Source organism: Typopeltis vanoorti, chromosome 17 (genome assembly GCF_054136105.1).
Source record: "Typopeltis vanoorti isolate ZY-2024b chromosome 17, IOZ_Tvanoo_1.0, whole genome shotgun sequence".
Taxonomy (NCBI): domain Eukaryota; kingdom Metazoa; phylum Arthropoda; class Arachnida; order Uropygi; family Thelyphonidae; genus Typopeltis; species Typopeltis vanoorti.
In genome coordinates, this window is record NC_143565.1 from 92333056 (window position 1) to 92353190 (window position 20135).

Below are 20135 nucleotides of genomic sequence, written 5' to 3' on the forward strand. Positions count from 1 at the left end.
TGTTTTATAGATTTCGAAAAGGCCTTTGACCGAGTTTCCAGACACTTAATATGGAAACATTAAAGAAAAACAAGATACAAGACATAATTTCTTACATAATTTCTGTTACTTTTGTAGTAACAGAAATTATGTAAGAACCTGTAATAATAGATCAAAAGAATTTGAAACAAATGTAGGAGTGAGGAAAGGCTGTATCCTCAGCCCTCTTCTCTTCATTATTGTGATGGATGAAATATTTAAAAGGCGTGCCAAAGAAAAACAAAAAAATCCCACCTAGGATAGAGGAAACTGAAAGAAACCAGGATTTCACACATGGCTTTTGCAGATGATGCAGTGATTCTAGCAAACACAGCTGAAGGTTTGCAGTACAACATCAACATATGACCATAAATATAAATAAAACTAAAACAATGATCATATCTAGAAAGCAACCAAACACATAATAAAAATAGAGAATCATCAACTGCAACAAGTGCACCCTTTTAAATTCTTGGGATCATATATACAAGAAGATGGTAGACTAGACACAGAAATTAACAACAGGATAACCGGGGGAACAAAGCTATTCTATGCAATGAAAGGCCCACTCCCAGATAAGAAAGAAGTCACCCAGAATACCAAAATGGCAGTGTACCGTTCAGTGTTTCTACCAACATTAACATACCGTTGCGAGTCTTGGTGTTTAACAATGGGAAACACAAATAAACTATAAACAATTGAAATGAAATATCTTAGGAAGGTGGCACAAAAAACAAGACTAGACCGAATAAGAAATCAAACCATAAGAGACAGCCTTCAAGTTGCACCTCTGAATCAATTCATGACACAAGCCCAAATGAGATGGTTTGGACATCTTAATCAATGGAAGAAGGAAGAATAGCAAAAATTGTATATGAAAGCCAGAAAATAGGAAAAAGAAACATAGGCAGACCCAGGAAAGGTTGGTAAAGGTAAATTAAAGAAAAATTGGAAAAGAAGGGAATTAACTGAAAAGAAGCAAAACAACAAGCCTTGGACAGGCGGCACGGAAATCTCTTTGGCAAAATCTCGACGCTTAAAAGCACAAGAGATTATAGACGAAGAAGAAGCCATTCACTGAGTGGTAATTTTCTCTGTGAATTTCGTGATTTCTTCGTTGGTCTTATTTTGGTGAATTTGTGTATGTTAATAATCTCTGAATTATGAATACTTCGATGATTTTATCGTATTTATTATATTCAAATAACTTCATAAAAATTTTTTTACCTTTTATCTATCTTACTAGCATTCAGATTGCTATCATCATTAATACATACAAAAAAAGGTTATAAATCAATGAAAAATAGTCGAATATTACAATTAATTTGTTTTTTCGTTCCTTCATTGTTTGTTCAGCAATTTTTTTTTTTTTTTTTTTTTGGTTTCGATTATTCTGTAGCCATGTTTTTGAAAATATAAAATATGTTTAAAAAAAAAAAAATTTTTTTTTAATAGTGTGATGACTGTATAACCATCTTAAATTAAATGGTATCTTGTCAATTATTTTCTTTATGCTTTTTATTTGGTTTATTTCTTATTATTTTTCCTTAATTTCTACAACGAGCAAAAAAAAATACGTTTTTGATACGATTAGTATATTTACACGACATCTATTTTGAATCTATCGGGTTCGTTCTCAGAGATAGAAAGAGAGAGAAAGAGAGAAGGGAATTCCGACCGTGATTTCTTCTCGACATGACAAGCGAATCATCTTGGTCATAACGCCCACGTTAATACTTCATATCAATCAAGAGAAGGTCGAACTTTCGTAGCAAAAGTTTTCCCGCTTCCTTTTTTTTTTTCTTTTTTTTTTTTTTTTCTTTCTCGTAGGGTCATTTAGCGGCAATGTTGAACGAACGTCAAAACTCAGACCATTCTCCGGAAACTTGCGTACCAATCAGCTGTGCATTTTCCCCATTAATTCCCTGTGTCGATGTTGCGTATACTCCCAGTGAGTTGTAATCACATGGAAAGAAAGAGAGAGAGAGAGAGCGACTGGAGCGCCTCCTAGGTGCAGTGTTGCGACACTAACCATGCGGCGAGATAATAAGGTGCGTTGACGGAGAAGGGGGAAACCAGACTATCGCCGCACAGGCACGTCCGCGGCACGCACAATGTCGGAACAGAAATCCATGATGGTCCTGACGAAGCACGTGAACGGTGTCAACGGAGATCTGTCAGCCATTCACCCCGTGAAGACGCTGGTGAATGGGCACCAGCATCGACCGAGCGACCGCTACGATCGAGACTTTGACGGCAGCGACGAAGATTCGAACCCGTCTCAAGTGGTCGAACTGTCCCGAGCTTATCGGATGCTGTTGATTGGGATCGGAGAGAACCCAGAGAGACAAGGACTCCTGAAAACTCCGGACAGGGCAGCGAAAGCGTTGATGTACTTCACCAAGGGTTATGATCAGCGGTTAGAAGGTAGGTCAAACGTAATGAAACTTTAAACTGTTGGAGAATGCACTTAGGCGTTCTCTCTCTCTCTCTCTCTCTCTCTCTCTCTGTATATATATATATATATTATTTACTTTCCCGTACGTGATTTGAATTGAATAAAAGGCTACCATTACACCTTTAAATGGGTTGAAACCTGATCGTTTTAATCCATTATGCGATTTTTTCGGAATGGGAAAATGTGTCGAAAAAAGTCGATTATCTTGACTACCCCTTTTCAGTCATTATTTTTACTGATGTTAGGATCGTCTGCATGTTGTTTCTAGATAATTTACTTCTTGAAGAGCATTCAAGATCCATTGTTCGTTAAATGATGATGGGAGAAAAGTGAATTGTGTTAATGAACCACTTTAAAAACATCTCAAGAGATCATCGGAAAATAACCGACCCTGTCACTAAACACCTGTAATAACAAGAAACAAACTGATGGTAAAAACTGACAGCTACGTCCGGTAGGTTTTTTTAATGGTGGAGTCCTTTTTTTTAAAAAAAAAAAAATGGCTCCTATTTATCGAAACCTAGTTCCTAATTTTCTGGCCTTAACCAATCGTGGGTTGTGAAAGTGGATTATAATTCCCCATCCTAGTGATGGAGAGGATTAAAGGGATATGCAATTGATTAAGAATAAGTAATGATTCTCCTTCGTAATTTTTTGTTCTCCTCGTAACCAACAAATATGGGCAATTTTTAAATTGATAAAACCACAAAACTGAAACCCAATGTTGGTTTTGTTGGGATGGGAGGACTTGCTTTTAAGTCTTTTTAGCATGTTTGTGAACAATAGAATGCCAATAAAATTGTAATTTTCTCTCTCTCTCTCTCTCTCTCTCTCTCTCTCTTACCTCTTCTTTGTTTCCTCATTCTGCATTCCATTGCTTCCTTCTCTATTCAACCCTCTTCTAAAAGAATTTTTTTTTTTTTAAATCTTAACATGCTAAAAAAAAAACCATCGGCTCTGATCACATCCTAATTGCTGTCCTTCAAAATCACTTTTAATGAAAGTTTGCTTCGTATTCAGCAACGTAGGAGCTGGGATGGCTTCCACCCCCACTCCCATAGGAAACGCATTATTTCTATATTAAATTACTGCTACCATCTTAGCCTAAACATGTGTGCTCAGCATTATTTTTATTGTAGGAGCAATTCAGTAATTATTTTTAAGGGACAGTTAAGTTCGTCACGTTGTTTGAATTAATTTTTTCAAGATGATCACTTTCCCCACTTCTTCGTTTAGCACTAAAACACTGTTTCGTATCTAATTTTATTTCTTTTTTTATTTGCATTAAAATTCCTTCCTTATAAAGAAGACAGGATGATTATTACTCTTATTACACCTATGAGATCCGACTGTTACTATCAGTAATCAGCTATTGGAATGATTCCTAAAGGACTGGATGGTGTGGTTGAATTACTCCATAGTTTCCATTTAGTTATAACGTAATTCTTAAACCCGTACCCAAAAACATTATGTGATAATTCCATTTCCTCTACCTTAATCCCCAAAAATCATCTGTGGGTCAAGTGACGTCGAATTTTCAATTCTTGGGTATCAGAGTTACACGACCTTGATCCTCGAACCATCAGCTGAGAACGCAACAAACGATCTACTTATCGTAACTGACTATATGCGTTTTTTTGTTCGTTATCTCTCTGTCTGGTTGTTGCTTACCTCACGCTTACACAATAACTGAATCCTTGCCTACCAATAACACGGTAGACTACCATTGGCCAATGAGGTAGCGTTTTAAATATGTTTCAGATGGGCTTCCTTGCAGTAGATAACTCTTTCTTATCAACCTTCATGACGTGCGGAGGTCATCTGTTTACCAGGAAATGATCGTCGTCTCGAGGTTAGTGTTGGCATTAAATAGATTAGGAAGTTTGTCCGGAGTTGGGCATAATCCTGCGTTCTGTCTTTAAGGAAATACTTAAGATTTTTCTTTGTTTATTTGTTTGTTTGTTATTGGTTTCGTAATTGCAAAGCCATCTACGTATTCAGACCTGAGTGAGTGACAGCGAGAGAAATTAATAAGGATCGATAGTCTCCTATAGGAGATTAATGTCATCTGTGGCATCATATTAATCTACTACTTGAACAGCATTCAAGGACAAATGGATTTAAGGTGGCTTGCCATGGATTCGTAGGACGTAAATCAGGAGACGCCATCAAAATTAAAGAAAAAAATATATCATAAAGAAAAAATAAAAAAATCCGTAGAGAAATTACAGAGACCTTATTCAGAATTCTGAGGGATGGGTAGGGATGACAGAGTCCTCATTAAATACCCCATTCACTTTTGATCATCTCAAAACATCAAAGAAAAGGTCCGTATTTTTTAAATACGATGCGCTCCAGCAGACCTTTCGAATTATCAAAAGCAAAATTAGTATTTCCATGAAGTTTCTTTCGTTAATTAACTGGAGTTTAAAGAAATGCATGAAAGATGCCCATTTTGTTATGTAAAGATTCGATTATGTGCTTGTTTACTTGGAGATAAAAAAAACTTTCGATGAGTTTTTGAGTTCATTACGTTACCAGATCATAATAAGTTCATTTTTATTACAAAACTTTTTCTTCACATACGTATGAGAGGAACTGGCATTTCAACAAAATACCATACGTATCAATCTGAAATCTTCCAATTAAGGCGATGTAAAACTGAATTCAGGAGCTATTTTAAATTTAATTATAGTCAAATCCTTTTTGCGAATGCTCCACTGAGATTCAATCACTTAGTTGTTCGTACGTGAACAGATTCACTTATAATTAGACCAACTTCTGGATGATGAATTCCGGATATAAGCTAATCATCCCAGATTCTTCAGATGATTGTGGATAATGAGCAATAATTATCGATTATTATCCCAATTACTAAAGCATGTTCACTTCCTATATATGAATGCTTCATAACCTATATAGTTGGTATCTAAATTACTTGTCAAATAATTCTGATGTGATGTAAGTTTAGTCATTAAAGCTACAGATATGAATCAGTGCAAGAAGAGATATCAGACCTTCATTCGGACTAACAGCTTATGAAAAATAAGGGGAAGTCAGATATTTCCTAAGAGAAATAAAACAAGACTGTATTTTTGTACTAGCGAACTTCTCAGGGTTGTCCTCGCCACACTAACTTAGCCTCGTTCCATTTCTGGAGAGAGGCTAAGTTCTCAGGCATTATTCGCAAGAACAAATAAATGTCCGTGAAAACGACGGATTTCTTAGTTCTCTGAACAGTAAATCCGAAAATAATCGGCTGATTTCGAAATTATGATTTGGGGGACATGAAATGTCATCATCATCAAATTTCTGATATTAACCCTCAATTGGAACTTTCCTCCAAATTAATCTTCTCTGTCAAGATTCCAACATTATCAGATCTTATATTTCTGTCTTTTAAGGCACTTTTTTGCTGTATCAATCCACGTACATCTTGGTCTTCCTTTGATTCTTTTTCCTGCCAACCTGGCAGAACACTTGTTTTGCTTTCCCATTTTATCTGTTTAAGTGACCATACCACCTGAGATTATCTCTGCTAACGTATTCCTGGATGCTAACAATGTCAATTTCCTTCAAAATGTCGTCATTTTTAATATGATTCTGCCACTGATTCCATCTGTTCAGGCCCCTCAGAACTCTCACATCTGTGGTCTTTGATTAAGTGTTTCGTTTCTAACCCAACTGTGAGATCTATAAATTAAAATTCGTTTGAACACTGTCTTGTATACAGCTAATTTAGTGTTCCGACTAATTTCTCTCTTATTCCATATGAATTTATTCAATGGACTTCCCACCATACCAGTTTTGCTGATTCTGTTGTCTATTTTTATATTTAATTTACCATCTTCACTAAAAATCATGCCTAAGTAGCTGAAATGTTTTACTTGTTCTATAGGTTCGCCATTCACAATGCAGTTGGTATTTCGAATGTTTCTGCCTATTTTCATTGTCTTTGTCTTTTTATTGCTGATTTTCATACCAAATTTATTTCAACAGTTATTCAATTTAGTCAGGGAATCTTACGGACTTGTAGCAGATTTATTTAAAAGTATAACATCATCTGCATAAAGCAACGAGCTGACATTAACATCTCAAATTTTGATATCAGGTTTAATACCACTTTCCTTCATAATGTGATCCATATAGATAATGAATAACAGAGGGGATAATGTACATTCTTGTCTGACACCAGATTTAACATTAAACCACCTTCCTGTACTTCCTTCAATTCTAACTGCTGACTTGCAACTCAAATAAAGACTAAGTATTGCTTGATATAATGCCCCATTGACACCATATAACTGTACCGTATTGAATAGCTTCTCTCTTGGCACCTTGTCATATGCCTTTTCCAGATCAACAAAACTTAAGTACAAATCCCTGTTATATTTCCAAGATTTCTCAACTATTTGTCTTAAAGTGAAGATCTGATCCTGACAACATCTATTTGACCTGAATCCAGCTTGTTCTTCATCAAGCTTCCCCACAATTTTTCTTGGCCGTTTCTCAAGTATACTTGCATAAATTTTACCAGCAACGCTGAGTGGGGAAATACCGCTGTAATTCCCTACAGAGTTTTATTTCTCTTTTTTATTGATGAATAAAATGAGAGAGCCAATCATCCGAAATTCGACTCTCTGTCCAGGTCTCCTGAACTATGCAGTGCAGCCACTGCAAGACTTTTACTCGTATATCACCATACTTCACATTTCTGGTCGAATATCATCTACTCCTGCTGCCTTTCCGCATTTCAAGCCTTTGATGGCTTTTTCTACTTCAAGTATGGATATTTATTCCTTAGTGCATTCCTGTTGGGAATCTTCTACCATCATGCTGAGACTACTTGTTTCATTTAGCAGTCTTTCAGAGTAATTACTGCAGACATCTAGAATATCTTTATCTTCGATAAATTTAGTTTAATCCTTTACCCAAGTGTAAGCAAACAAAGTTTGCGCCTGAAGTATCTTCAGGACTGAGGCAACTCGTAGTAAAGGTGGACCAAGCTCTCATCGCTTATCTTAGTATCTCCATAATGCAAAACACATCTCCTTGCGGACAAGGAGTGATGAGAGCTTGGTCCACCTTTATCAGGAGTTGCCTCATTCCTGAAGATACTTCAGGCGCAAACTTTGTTTGCTTAGACTTGGATAAAGGATTAAACTAAATTTATTATAGTCTAACCAAGTGGGAAAAAACTTCAAAATCTTTATCTTCGGTTTTCATGTCACTTTATCATCTCTAATAAAATAATATCAGGAAGGTAGTTTTTGACTTTTGTTTAGCTGGTTTTACATGGTGTTTCGCTTACATTTTTCTCTGTATTCTCTAAGAGCACAAGCTGAATTACTTCCCAGGAACTTTCTATATTCTTTCTTCTTTTCCTTGACTTCTTCTTTAACTTTCTGGGTCTACCATAGAGTTCTGACTTTTCTGTCCTTGCAGACAACCTCACCACATGCCTCTCTGGCTGAATCAGTCAATGTTTTCTTCAGCGTTTGCCACTTCATCTCATTTGTTTTTCATTTTTAATTCAATGATGTTTGTGTATTTTAGTCTACAGTTCTTCTCTGAAAGCTGATCAACTTTTATTCGCTTTAAAACTTTCTTACATGTTCTTCTTTTCAATATGAAATTCAATTTTATCCTGCTCAATACTGGATGGTAATCAATTCATGTTTCAAATCCTCCGTATACTCTTGCGTCCTGAACCAGCAGGAAAACATCGCTGTCAACTATAACAAACTCGATGAGATTTTTCTTGATTAATTCTTGCATCTTTTCCACATTTGAATTTGTGCACATTTTTATGTTGGAACATGGTGTTAGTAATAACCAGTCCATGTCCTGAGCAGAAATCCAACAGGTATTTGCCATTTTCGTTAGCTTTGCTCTTTTCTCCAACATTTTCCCAAAATATTTTTGTATGTCTGACAATTATTTCCTACTCAGCTATTTCGATTACCAACAAGGACCAACTTTTCCTTTTTCATTGTGTCAGTTGCTTTAACACTTTCATTGCCAAGCTGAAAATTGGAATTTCGTGTGGTGGCCAACTTTTTTTTATTTTTTTATTTAGTTAGCGACGTCCACGCGATAACGCGTCATCGGCCGTTTGGTGAGAACTCGCATCGCGCGATATCGCGTGTTTGGCAATGAACATGTTAAGGACATCTTACATGTGAGTCAGATCAAAGACGCTGAAGGAAGAGTATTATGGAGGGATGTGGACATAAGAAACAGATGGAGAATATACTTTGAGGGACTTTTGAATGAGAAAAATGCAAGGACTCACAGAGAAGTTGGGCAGCCTTCTGAGGGGATGGTGCAGAACATCAGTAAAGTGGAAGTGACTTAGGCCATGAAGAGGATGAGGAATGGAAAATCGGTGGACCCCCGAAAGGATTCCAGTGGAGGCATGGAAGGCACTGGGGGAAGAGGGAATTGACCTGCTGTGGGACATGTTCATGAAAGTTTGCCAACAGGAAAATATACCCGAGGAATGGAGGGAGAGTACACTTGTCCCCATCTACAAGTGTAAAGGGGATGCACAAGACTGTAAAAATTACAGAGGAATAAAGTTGATGTCCCACGCAATGAAAATCCTGGAAAGGGTTCTTGATGGAAGATTGAGAAAGGAGGTGGAGATTGCAAAGGAACAATTTGGCTTCATGCCTGGTAGATCAACAACAGATGCTAACTTTGGGTTACGGCAGATGATGGAAAAGTTTCGAGAGAAACAACGGGAGCTACATCTGGCATTTATTGATTTGGAGAAAACATACGATAGAGTGCCAAGGCAAGAAGTCTGGAGGTGTCTGAGGGAGAAGGTTCCGGAGAAATATGTCAGGTTGGTGCGGGATATGTAAAGAAATGTGAAGACAAGTGTTCGGACCTGTCTGGGACAGGCAGAAAGTTTTCAAGTAACAGTTGGCTTGCATCAAGGGTCAGAATTAAGTCCGTTTCTGTTTAACATAGTGATGGAGGTGGTGACGGAGGAGGTGAAAGAAGATGCGCCTTGGACAATGTTGTATGCAGATGACATCTTGCTGTGTGCAGATTCAAGAGAAGAAGCGGGAACTAAACTGGAGAAAAGTACTGGAAGAGAGAGGTATGAGACTGAGCAGAAGTAAGACAGAGTATGTGTGTTGCACAGTGGGTGGCGGCCAAGAGACAGACCTGGAGCTGGAAGGAAATATCATCAGGAAGGTGAGGGACTTTAGATACTTAGGTTCAACAGTGGAAGAAGATAGAGGAGCTGAGAAGGAAGTGGGATGCAGGATACAAATGGGTTGGAGGAACTGAAAGGGGATGACTGGAGTGCTATGCGATAAGAGGGTGCCGATCAATCTGAAAGGCAAAATCTATAGGACAGTAGTGAGGCCAGCTATGACGTATATGGAAACTGGGGCCCTGAGGAAAAATGACATCAGCAGGATGGAAGTAGCAGAGATGAGAATGCTCAGGTGGATGTGCGGTGGGTGTGACCAGAAAGGATTGTCTGAGAAATGACTATGTGAGGGGAACAGTGAAAGTTACGAACTTAGGAGCGAAGATACAGGAGGCAAGGTTGAGATGGTTTGGTGATGTGATGAGGAGGGAGGACGAATATCTGGGAAGACGAGTCTTGCAAATGTATGTGCAAGGAAGGAGGAAGCGTGAGCGGCCAAAGAAGAGACGGAAGGAGCTGGTAGAAGAGGACTTGAGGATGAAGAACTTGGATCTGGTGACAGCCCAAAACAGGAGGATGTGGAGGAGACTCATCATCAACAGTGACCCCCACTTAAGTGGGAGAAGCTGCAGAAGAAGAAGAAGATTGTGTCAGTTGCTTTCTCTAAAGCCTCAAAAATTTCTCCACTTCTACCTTAGTCGACCCTTCTGTGACACCAACCATAGGCACAAATAAGTCTTATTGTTCAGTTTCCCATTCTCATATTTGCCCACATTACTCTACTTGGGACTGACTGCCATTCAAGAAGATTAGCCTCGTGTTTTGTGTTGAATACTATGGCTACTCCTTCTTTTTCTTGATTGTCATTTCCTGAATATAACATTTTGTATTTATTTCTCAGAAAGATCTCACAGTTTTTGTCTTTTTTGTTTCAGTCACCCCTATTATGTCGATCTGGTACTTATCTAATTCTTCTGCTAGTTGATGCTTCTTACATTGATAGTACCAATCTTGAACTCTGGTGATGTTGAATTGGGATGTGTTCCAGGATTTGTTCCAGTAGCTGACTTTTCACTGTTCGCTCTTGTTCGCTGGCGAAAACAACTGGGCCTTGTTTAACCGGGGCGACGCCCTAGCCGGCATGAAATTCTGTCATGTTGTATCATCATTTTATTTGTGGTTGAAGCCAATAAGAATACAGCTTGGTTGGCTAAATCCCAAAATGCCAGTCCATTCTCCTCGTTCGTTCAGTATCCAGGCAGACACCTAACAGGGTGCACCACGAGAAGTTGAGGATTGGACATTACGTCCAATCCTCAACTTCTCGTGGTGTACCCTGTCCCAGTTAGTTCTCCGCTGTGTGGAAGTCTCCTCCCAAGTTATACAGCTTTGACCCTTAAGCACTCCGACATGGCATGTACGTGGTTTAAATATTAAATATCCTGACATAATTCAGGAAGTTGAAAAACGAAAAGTAGATATTATGGTTCTATCATAAACAAAGAAAAAAGGTAAAGGTTTTTGAAATAATGAGCAAATATCTACGTATATGGAGTGGAGTGGATAAAAGCAGAAGGTACAAAAGCTGGTGTGTCTGTCCTCATAAATGTAGGAACGAAATAAAAAGTTGGCGATAAGTTAATTTTTTTTTAACATAAAAGGCTGCAAAATCTCAAACTAAATGCTCTTAATTTCAAGTCAAAACACTGTTTTCTCATCCTTCCATCTTACCCGATATACTTTTGCCTTTTAATGTCCTTATAATTGTCACCCGATGAATATTCCCTGTTAAGTACTTGATAGTGCTTAACATAGTATGTTAAGCACTATCAAGTACTTAAAGAAGTACTTTACTACAAATACTTCTTGTTGATAGTGTTTAATATAGTAATCGTACTTCTCTGAACTTGTTTGATGGTACTTAATAGCAATATAAACTTCTTTATATTACTAATTTACTATATAGTACTTGTAGTACTATAAACTTGTTGAGAGTACTTAATATCGTACTCGTAGTACACCAAACATGTTAATAATACTTAGTATACTAATTGTAGTACTTGATAATACTTAAACAGTACTTGTATACGACTTGTAGTACTTTAAAGTCGATACATACGTAACATAGTATGTTAAGTACGATCAAGTACTTAAAGAAGTACTTTACTACAAATATTTCTTGCTGATAGTGTTTAATATAGTAATCGTGCTTCTGTGAACTTGTTTGATGGCACTTAATAGTAATATAAACTTCTTTATATTACTAATGTATCAAATAGTACTTGTAGTACTATAAACAAGTAATCTAAGGAAAAATTCGAAAGTTGGAATAGAGAGAGAGAGAAAATATAAAGAAAGCAAACAAAACAATATGCATTGCGAAGTGAAACAAAAAAAATTCGAAATATTTCATTAGCTGTACGTAAAATATATCAGTCCATTAAACAAAGAGTTAAATTATACGCAGGAATGTGTCTCTGTGGAAAACTACTGAAAAGTATCTTCGGGCATCTTATTTTCGAAAAAGAAAAAAAAAAACTGCGATGTTTGCTGCCAACCTGTTGTCCCACAAGGGACAAGTTAGCAACAGGCTTTTAAGTTAAGAGGTTCCAGTAGATGGCCTTCCTGTCGCTATTTAAACTAAGCAACAGACAACATCCAGTTCTCAGCTCTATTGTTACGGCAATTGATGGTATTGGAGAACCATAGAATGGGAGCTATCGGGAAAATATGGATGGCACGCGCTCGTGTAGTCGCATGAGGCAGCACTTAATGACACTAAAAGATTACACTCTTCAGGAGTTCGAAAAGATCAAAGGTTAATTTCGTGTTATGGCTGTGATTAATGATCCGGTACTTAACTGTATTATTCCAGAAAGTTTAACGCACCGTTCAAGTCTTAAAACAGTGCTCTTAAAGGATCTCAACAGCTGCCTATTGCAATGAGTAATGCTTATTGATTTTTTTTTTAATTTATTTATTCCATTCAGTAATTCGAGTTTGATTTCAAATGTTAAATATATTTACATTTTTGAATGACGCTCACTGCTTCGAAACCACTAAAGGAACATAAACTATTAAATATTAAATACCAATCTGAATGACATCATAGCGTTTTTTATTTATTAACTTTATTTGAAAAGTTTTCATTAGTTCAACATTTAACATCACGGAATCTGTTATATGACATTTGAAATTTCATTTAATTTTTATAATGTTTAGAAATGTTAATAAATATGTTGTCTAAAATTTTAACACCTTTTTATTTTCTATCAAAATGATCATCATCACATCTTTCAAGGATTTAAGCCTAGAGTGGCCTCTTCCGGAAGAGGCCACTCTAGGCCTTAAAAGTCATCGTTGAATCTCTAAAGAGGACGCCTTGGTTTTCTTTTATCCTTTGGCAATCTTTCTGATTTCATTCTTTGAACGTGTTCCATCCATTTATGTTTATATTTTTTAATTTTTTCTATTACTGGTTCTTGGTTTAATTCTTTCATAATTTCTTCGTTTCTTTTGTGATCAAATAGGGTATACTTCGCAGTTTTTCTCATAAACTTCATTTCTGCTGTTGTTAATCTTTGTTTGTCTTTTTTGTTTTATTGTCCAGATTTCGATTCCATACATTAAGACCGGTAGGGCTAATGTATTGTATACTTTTAGTCTGGTTTGTTTTTGAACTAGGTTTGGTTTAAATATAGAGTTAATTACACCCGTTATTTTTAAATATTTTGCAATTTTTACATTTATATCTTTTTTATTTTCATATGTGATCATACATCCAAGGTAGTTAAATGAATTCACCTGTTCTAAGATCTTGTTATCTAATACTATTTTAGTTCTTGCTGGATCTTGTCCTTTAAAGGCCATGGTTTTTGATTTTTCCGTTGATATTATCATACCATAATCTTTGGATATCTCATTTAGATTTAAAATAGCTTTCTGTAAGTTATCAGAATTTGTAATTATTATTTGGTCGTCTGCAAAGAGGAGAGTGTTTAAGTTAACTTTAGGAGAAAGTTTAATTCCCTGATGTAAATTTTTATTCCATTTTATTATTATTTCATTTAAGTAGATATTAAAAAGAGTTGCTGAGAGGGGACATCCCTGTCGGACCCCTTGGTTTATCTCTCTCGTATATGATAGCTCGTGATTTAATATTATTTTTATTTGATTATTTTCATATATACTTGTGATAGCTTTTAGAATATTATTTGGTATTTGTCTTTCTTTTAATATGTTAAATAAAATACTTCTTTTAACTTTATCAAATGCTTTTTCAAAGTCAATAAATGTAATGTGTTTCTAAATTGTATTCTCTTCTTTGCTCTATTATTAATTTTCGGCAAAAGGCCGGATCTATTCATGATTGTCCTTTTCTAAATCCGTTTTGTGCTTCTAAGATAAAGCCTTCAGAATATTTTAGTAGTTTGCTATTTAGTGCCGTTTTTATAATTTTCAAGGTCATATTTACAACCTTTATTGAAGATAGGAATTACAATTGCTTTTTTCCATTTTATTGGGGGATACCAGTTGAATAAATTTTATTTAAAAATAATAAGAGTCTTTCTTTGAATCTAGTTCCAGCATATTTATATAGTTCTGAACCTAGTTTATCTTCTCCAGGTGATTTTCCGTTTCTTGTTTCTTTCAGGCTGATTTCTAATTCTTCTTTAGTTATTTCCTTTTCATTTTCATTAAATGTTTGCAAGTTATCTTTTTTAAAATATTTATCTGTCCACAATTCTGTATAGAAATTCCTCTAATTTCAATTCGGTGTTGAATTTTTACGCTTTCTTTAATATCTGCACACAAATGTTTCAAAAACTTATATACATCTTCTATCTTCTATGAAAATAATTATATAAATATTAATAATACGGTTACTTGTTTTCTTCTATAATCTTATCTTTTATGCTTCCGTATATCATTATGTTTAAAAATTATGTTTAAAATCAGCGAAACATGAGGTTTTAACAGCACTAAACTGTTTGTTGATGATATTCGAGAGAGGTTGATAGGACGCATTCTGCCAAATTTGAAACGTTAAAAATAAGAATAAAAAAAACTTTAAAAAAGTGAGTACTAAAGAATCAAGCAATTGGAGTTCAGACGCGACTACTTGGCTGACATTATAGTTTTAATTGTTGAGAATGCAAAGCGTGATCTGCCATTCATGTTATGCTGTTAGCATAACAGCATCTACCACAAAACCGCTAATTAAAATGTCATTAAAAGTAGTCTCTTCTAAAACTGCAGCCACCTTTGTTCCTCCTCCATTTTTGCTCATATGTGATGTTAATTGTAATGTTATTATGGTGACTCATCGATCCAACTTTAAATAGCTTGAATTTTATTACAGAAACGTAGGAAATGGATTTGGCAAGCAGACGACAGTTAAAAAGGGTAAAAATTACGTCTGAGTACCTATGAAAATATTTTATTCATATTTCCTACAACAGCGTTAGAAACGAAAAATAAACACGCACACATATACACATTTGATTAAAAGAGAGATGTTATTTTCCACTTTAGCGAAAATGTCAAAGAAAAGACATTGTCCCTCGTTTGTCACACATTACTAAGCAGAAATAACATAGCATCCTCATCGTTCGTTTAATACAGCGCATGGCAGCACTGTACACCGAGTTACCTTAGCATTAGAAACACCCCTATCGATTTACATATTCGGCGCGATAAAAAAAAAAAGTACTATGTGATATCAGCGTCACGTGCAGCTTCTGTAGGGCACACACCTATCTTCTGTACGTAATCAAACGTTTGTCAGTAATGGGGAAACGTAGCGACGTAAGCCAATTCGTAAACAGCCCCACTTGTGGGTTCCTCCCGTACCGGGAGGAACCCACAAGTGCGTACCAGGACTGGATTAACCATGAACAGACATCCAGCAGAAGGGCTCACATTGGTCAGCTACGCGTGGTTGATTCTAGAGGTATCGCAAGCAACGCCTCGCATGGGCCAAAAAACGTCGGCAATGGATCACCGACGGATGGAAGAAGGTGTTCTGGAGTGATGAGTCCCTTTTCCTGCTGCACCATACTGATGGTCGGGTTTGCATTTGGCGTAAACAGCATGAAGCCCTATCCTCTGGCAACAGGCCGGTGAAGGTAGTGTTGTCTTCTGGGGAGCTTTTTCCTGAAGTGACTTGTTAGATGACTACCCCGAACACAGTGCCATCTTTCAACAGGACAATGCACCTTTTCATTGGATTCGTACAACTACTGAGTGGTCGGAGGAACGCGACAACGAATTCGCCACATTGCCTTTCCCCTCTAAAGTCTCCTGAGTGTAACCTAATTGAACATATGTGGAATATGCTAGAACGGGGGGTGTGAGAACTGCTGATCCTCCTGCACGGAGCGTAAACTGACGGAGTTGTTGCAGTGGACATGGGTCGAGTTACGCATGGAGGATGTTTGACCCCTTGTGGAATCTGTTCCTAGGCGTCTGTGAGCCGTGACTGTACAGAGGGGTGGACCAACGCGTTTTTACGTAGGTTTTCCTAATGCAAATTTTGCCACTACGATAGGGGGAAATTAGCGTTCTTGTAAACCAAACAGCGTTGATTAATGGCATTGTGATGAAAACATTGCTGCCAGGTGCTGTTCATGTATTTGTGGCAACGTTTCGGATGGGATGATTCCCAACTGTCAGAAGAAAGACCTTTATAACTTCGATCCCAGCTGACTAAAAAAAAAAAAAAAAAAATCCTAAGGTTATTTTTTCTTTTTTTCAGTCGATATTTAGTACAGACAAGTACGGTTTTCCTCTCATATAATGCATGATTTTTAACCTGGCATCTCATAAAAAATCTACCGTAGAACTCATACTGATTCAGAATTCAGACAACAGCAATACGAGTGTTCTGTTTTAGAGTCACCAACTGCCTGTCGTAGTGATGATATTGACAATATTTCGCTTCCGACAGAGGGAAAAGATGGAGTATTCTGCCACAATCACAATCTCTTGTTGTCATGGAAACATGGAAGCATAACCTTATATTTTTTAGGAAAATTATTTTACTATATAAAGTTATAAAATAACTTTATATAGTAAATTTCAACAGCAGTCATCCCCTTTATGGGTTCAATTTCCACCAAAATTGCGAGATTGTTAAAGGCCCATAACATCAGGGTTGTATTTAAACCAACTACTAGCATCAGACAGGTTCTAAGATCTCCTGAAGACAGTGTTCCATTTTATAAATATCCAGGTGTGTATAATATTCCATGCACGTGCGGTCTTTCCTACATTGGACAGACTTCGAGAAGCCTGGGAATAAGACAGAAAGAACATGTTGGCGATGTAAATCACAACAGAACGATAATCTCCGGGTTAGCACATCACTTTTCAACTTCGAACCACACGATAGACTGGAATAACAGCTCTATGCCCTACGTAAACGAAGATTACAGACATCGATTATTTAAAGAAGCAGCAGCAGTAGTGCTACGTACAGGCAGCAACCTAAACAGAAATCAAGGGGCCATACTGAACGATACTTGGAAAAATCTAATGAATTCCCTCAGTACAACAGAACTACAGTACGCGAATAATCATATGACGCGTTTGCACGTAACGCGTGTTCATGATACTGAATAGAAATGTCACGCGAACCTGTTACCTTAGCTACCTAACAGGTACTAACGTTTTTTTGTATTCTTAAACTTTTTTGCATTTACCATTTTTTGTACTGTGCAAGCCTTGAGAAAGCTAGAGTCTCTAGCGTTCTCAAGGCTTGCACAGTTACTAGCGAAACCGGTAGGCAATATTGTACGAACATACGTACGAATTAAAAATCTATGGTCAGTTTAATAATAAGTTTTATATTTTGTAACATTTTACGACCAAAAACATGTATAATTTAAATATAATTTATATAAAGTTATATTTAAGAGGGAAAATACCAAGTGGTTAAATAATAATAATAATAATAATAATAATAATAATAATAATAATAATAATAATAATAATAATAATAATAATAAATGTCTATTTATATATACGAAGAGCTGAAAGAATTAAATCATTAACTTCGTGAGAATTTACGCTTCAGTTAAGAACAGTAATTTATCAAATATGTTTCCGCTTTATGAGGATGCCTCAGAGCTTGGAAAATGTGGGTGGGTGGTTGGTTGGTTGGATGGGCGTATGAGTCTATCCTTCACACTAGCCACACTTCATTATTTGCTCTGGAATTTCCTGCTTCTTTTGAAATGTGTCTGGTCGCGTCGAGAGGTTTTTTACCTTTGGATTTTCCTCAGCCTAGAACTTCCACGAAGTAAATGAAGTATTACACGAAGTACAATAAAGTAAACTGGTTGTTCAACTGATGAGGACTATCCACGTCGATACATGTAGCTACGCAAATCGTTAGTATGAATAATTAAATTCTATTTCAATTAGATGCATTCTGATCCAGTTTAGTGAGTGGAGGGGAGGTAAGAAAAATTAAAAGGAAAAGAAATGTATTCTGATTTAAAAAAAAACGGTACTGGAGAATTTGACAGGATATTGAACGAACTAAGATAATATTCCTAATTCACGTGTATTTATTTGAATACTAATAACTGCAATATCCACACACACACGCACGCACGCACACACAGCTATAGTGCCTTAAAACCATCGCATTCCCTTTAATATAGCTTCATTTATGCTCACCATTCAGACAGACCTCCAGCTAGTCCAAAACTAAAGTAAAAGCAAGAGCACGTATTAACTCCCTTATGTCTATTCGGCATCATTCTTAGATGACTAAGTGGGTCAGGTGACAGCATGAAGCCAGCTAAGCTTCCGTCTTTTAATACCAAGCGGTGACAAAGAGAAATATTGCGTCCTTTGGCAATTTACTCCCAGCGGGTACTCAATGAGACCTTCGGAGGCTTGAAGAATATACACATAAGCATTAGTGTTGGCCCCTGTTGAAAAAAAAAAAAATGTCGAATATAAATACTTTATCTTTCATCTCTCTCTCTCTCTCTCTCTCCCTTGTATGTAGTTCATAATTACCGGGATGTTCATCAGCTTTGCATCAGATTTTTAGCTTGGTATTAAATCCTGAGATTCCACAAGGAATTCCATTGGATATTTTCCCATAGGAGTATATGTTACAATGCGACCTGGATTCAAATCCCATCTAAGACAAGAAGAACAACCTTTATCAACAGTTTTGCTTCTCACGTAAAGATTGCACGGTTTTGTTTTTTCCCTTCCTGGAAACCTTGGGGTAGTATGTGGTTTAGACAGCTTGCGTGGTCTGGTGTGTATGTGGGGGAGACGTAAATATAAAACAGATAGACCTGTTTCGAGAAGATTTAAATTGTTAGAAGAAACGAGTCTGTTGGTGTAATGTAGATTTGTTCACATTAGCTGAAATATTCGAACAAGATAAGACTAATAGTTGAAGTACTTGACTATATTCATTGCATCTCTATTCTTTTCATTTTTATGTGTTTTTTTTTTTTTAATGATGATTCCGAACAGGAAACACCCTTCGTATAAAGGCACGCTAGTATAGACGGTTGGGTTCTGTTATTCCGACTTACAGCTGAAGCAATTAAAACTATGAGGCCAGTTTATTATGGCTACAAGTTACGTGTGTTCTTGTGGTCAGTTTGGCTGTTTTGGGAATGAGAAACACGAGAGTTTTTTGGAGACAAAAACCTTGCCAACTTCATAAGAGATAACATCTTTAAATGAAGAGTTTCCTTATAAAATTTCGCGTCCTAGGCTCGATTCGAACTCAGGTCTTTCCAACTACCAGATACAGGCATATGGTTGAGGAAGTTAGATTACTTTTTTATGTTATTAATTAATCTAAGAGAGAATTTTATATACTATTTCGAAAGTATTAATAAATATTCGTATATTTATGTACATATATGAATACAAATGAAGTACGCGTAACTCCGGATTCGCGTAAGACGGGGTAGCGTAAGTCGGGGTATGACTGTATACTAAATAATCAAAATAGTTCAATTGTGTGTATTGCATTTTATCTTATTTCCAAAATGAGTTCGTTTACTAATATTCTTTGAGTTTCGCAATCAGATTTGTTTTCTTTCTCGCAATGCAAACATTCATGTAATATGTTTTGACACGTTCACTCCACGTTTTAGAATGATAAATGTGGATAAATTATTGTTACCAATTCTGATGCTCAGTAACCATGGAAACATCCTTAAAAAAATACAAGCAGCAGCAGAAACAAAAGTCTGTGTGAATGATAGACTGAATAAATGAGATTTGAATCACGAATCAACTTAAGTGCCCTCCATTGCGTCAACATTCATGGATTTTTAAGATGACGCTAACAGATGCTGACTGATCGCTTTCCCTATTTTGTAATGAACATTTAAACTGTAGTAAGTTCTCAAAATACAATTTTTCCCTAAAATCCATATCCATGTCTTTAAAAGTGTAGGAAGTGTGAATAATAATTTCTTACAACATTACTGACCTAAG

General features: G+C 36.4%; 1 protein-coding gene across 1 annotated transcript in view; it reads left to right on the plus strand.

The window, feature by feature from the left end:
* The first annotated feature begins 2147 nt into the window (after positions 1 to 2147).
* Pu (GTP cyclohydrolase punch) overlaps positions 2148 to 20135 on the plus strand; it is a 54286-nt gene continuing 36298 nt past the window's right edge. Inside the window, exon 1 of the mRNA XM_090407028.1 lies at positions 2148 to 2445. Coding sequence (XP_090263154.1) covers positions 2151 to 2445 — 295 coding nt within the window. The 5' untranslated portion in view covers positions 2148 to 2150. The remainder of the gene's footprint in view (positions 2446 to 20135) is intronic.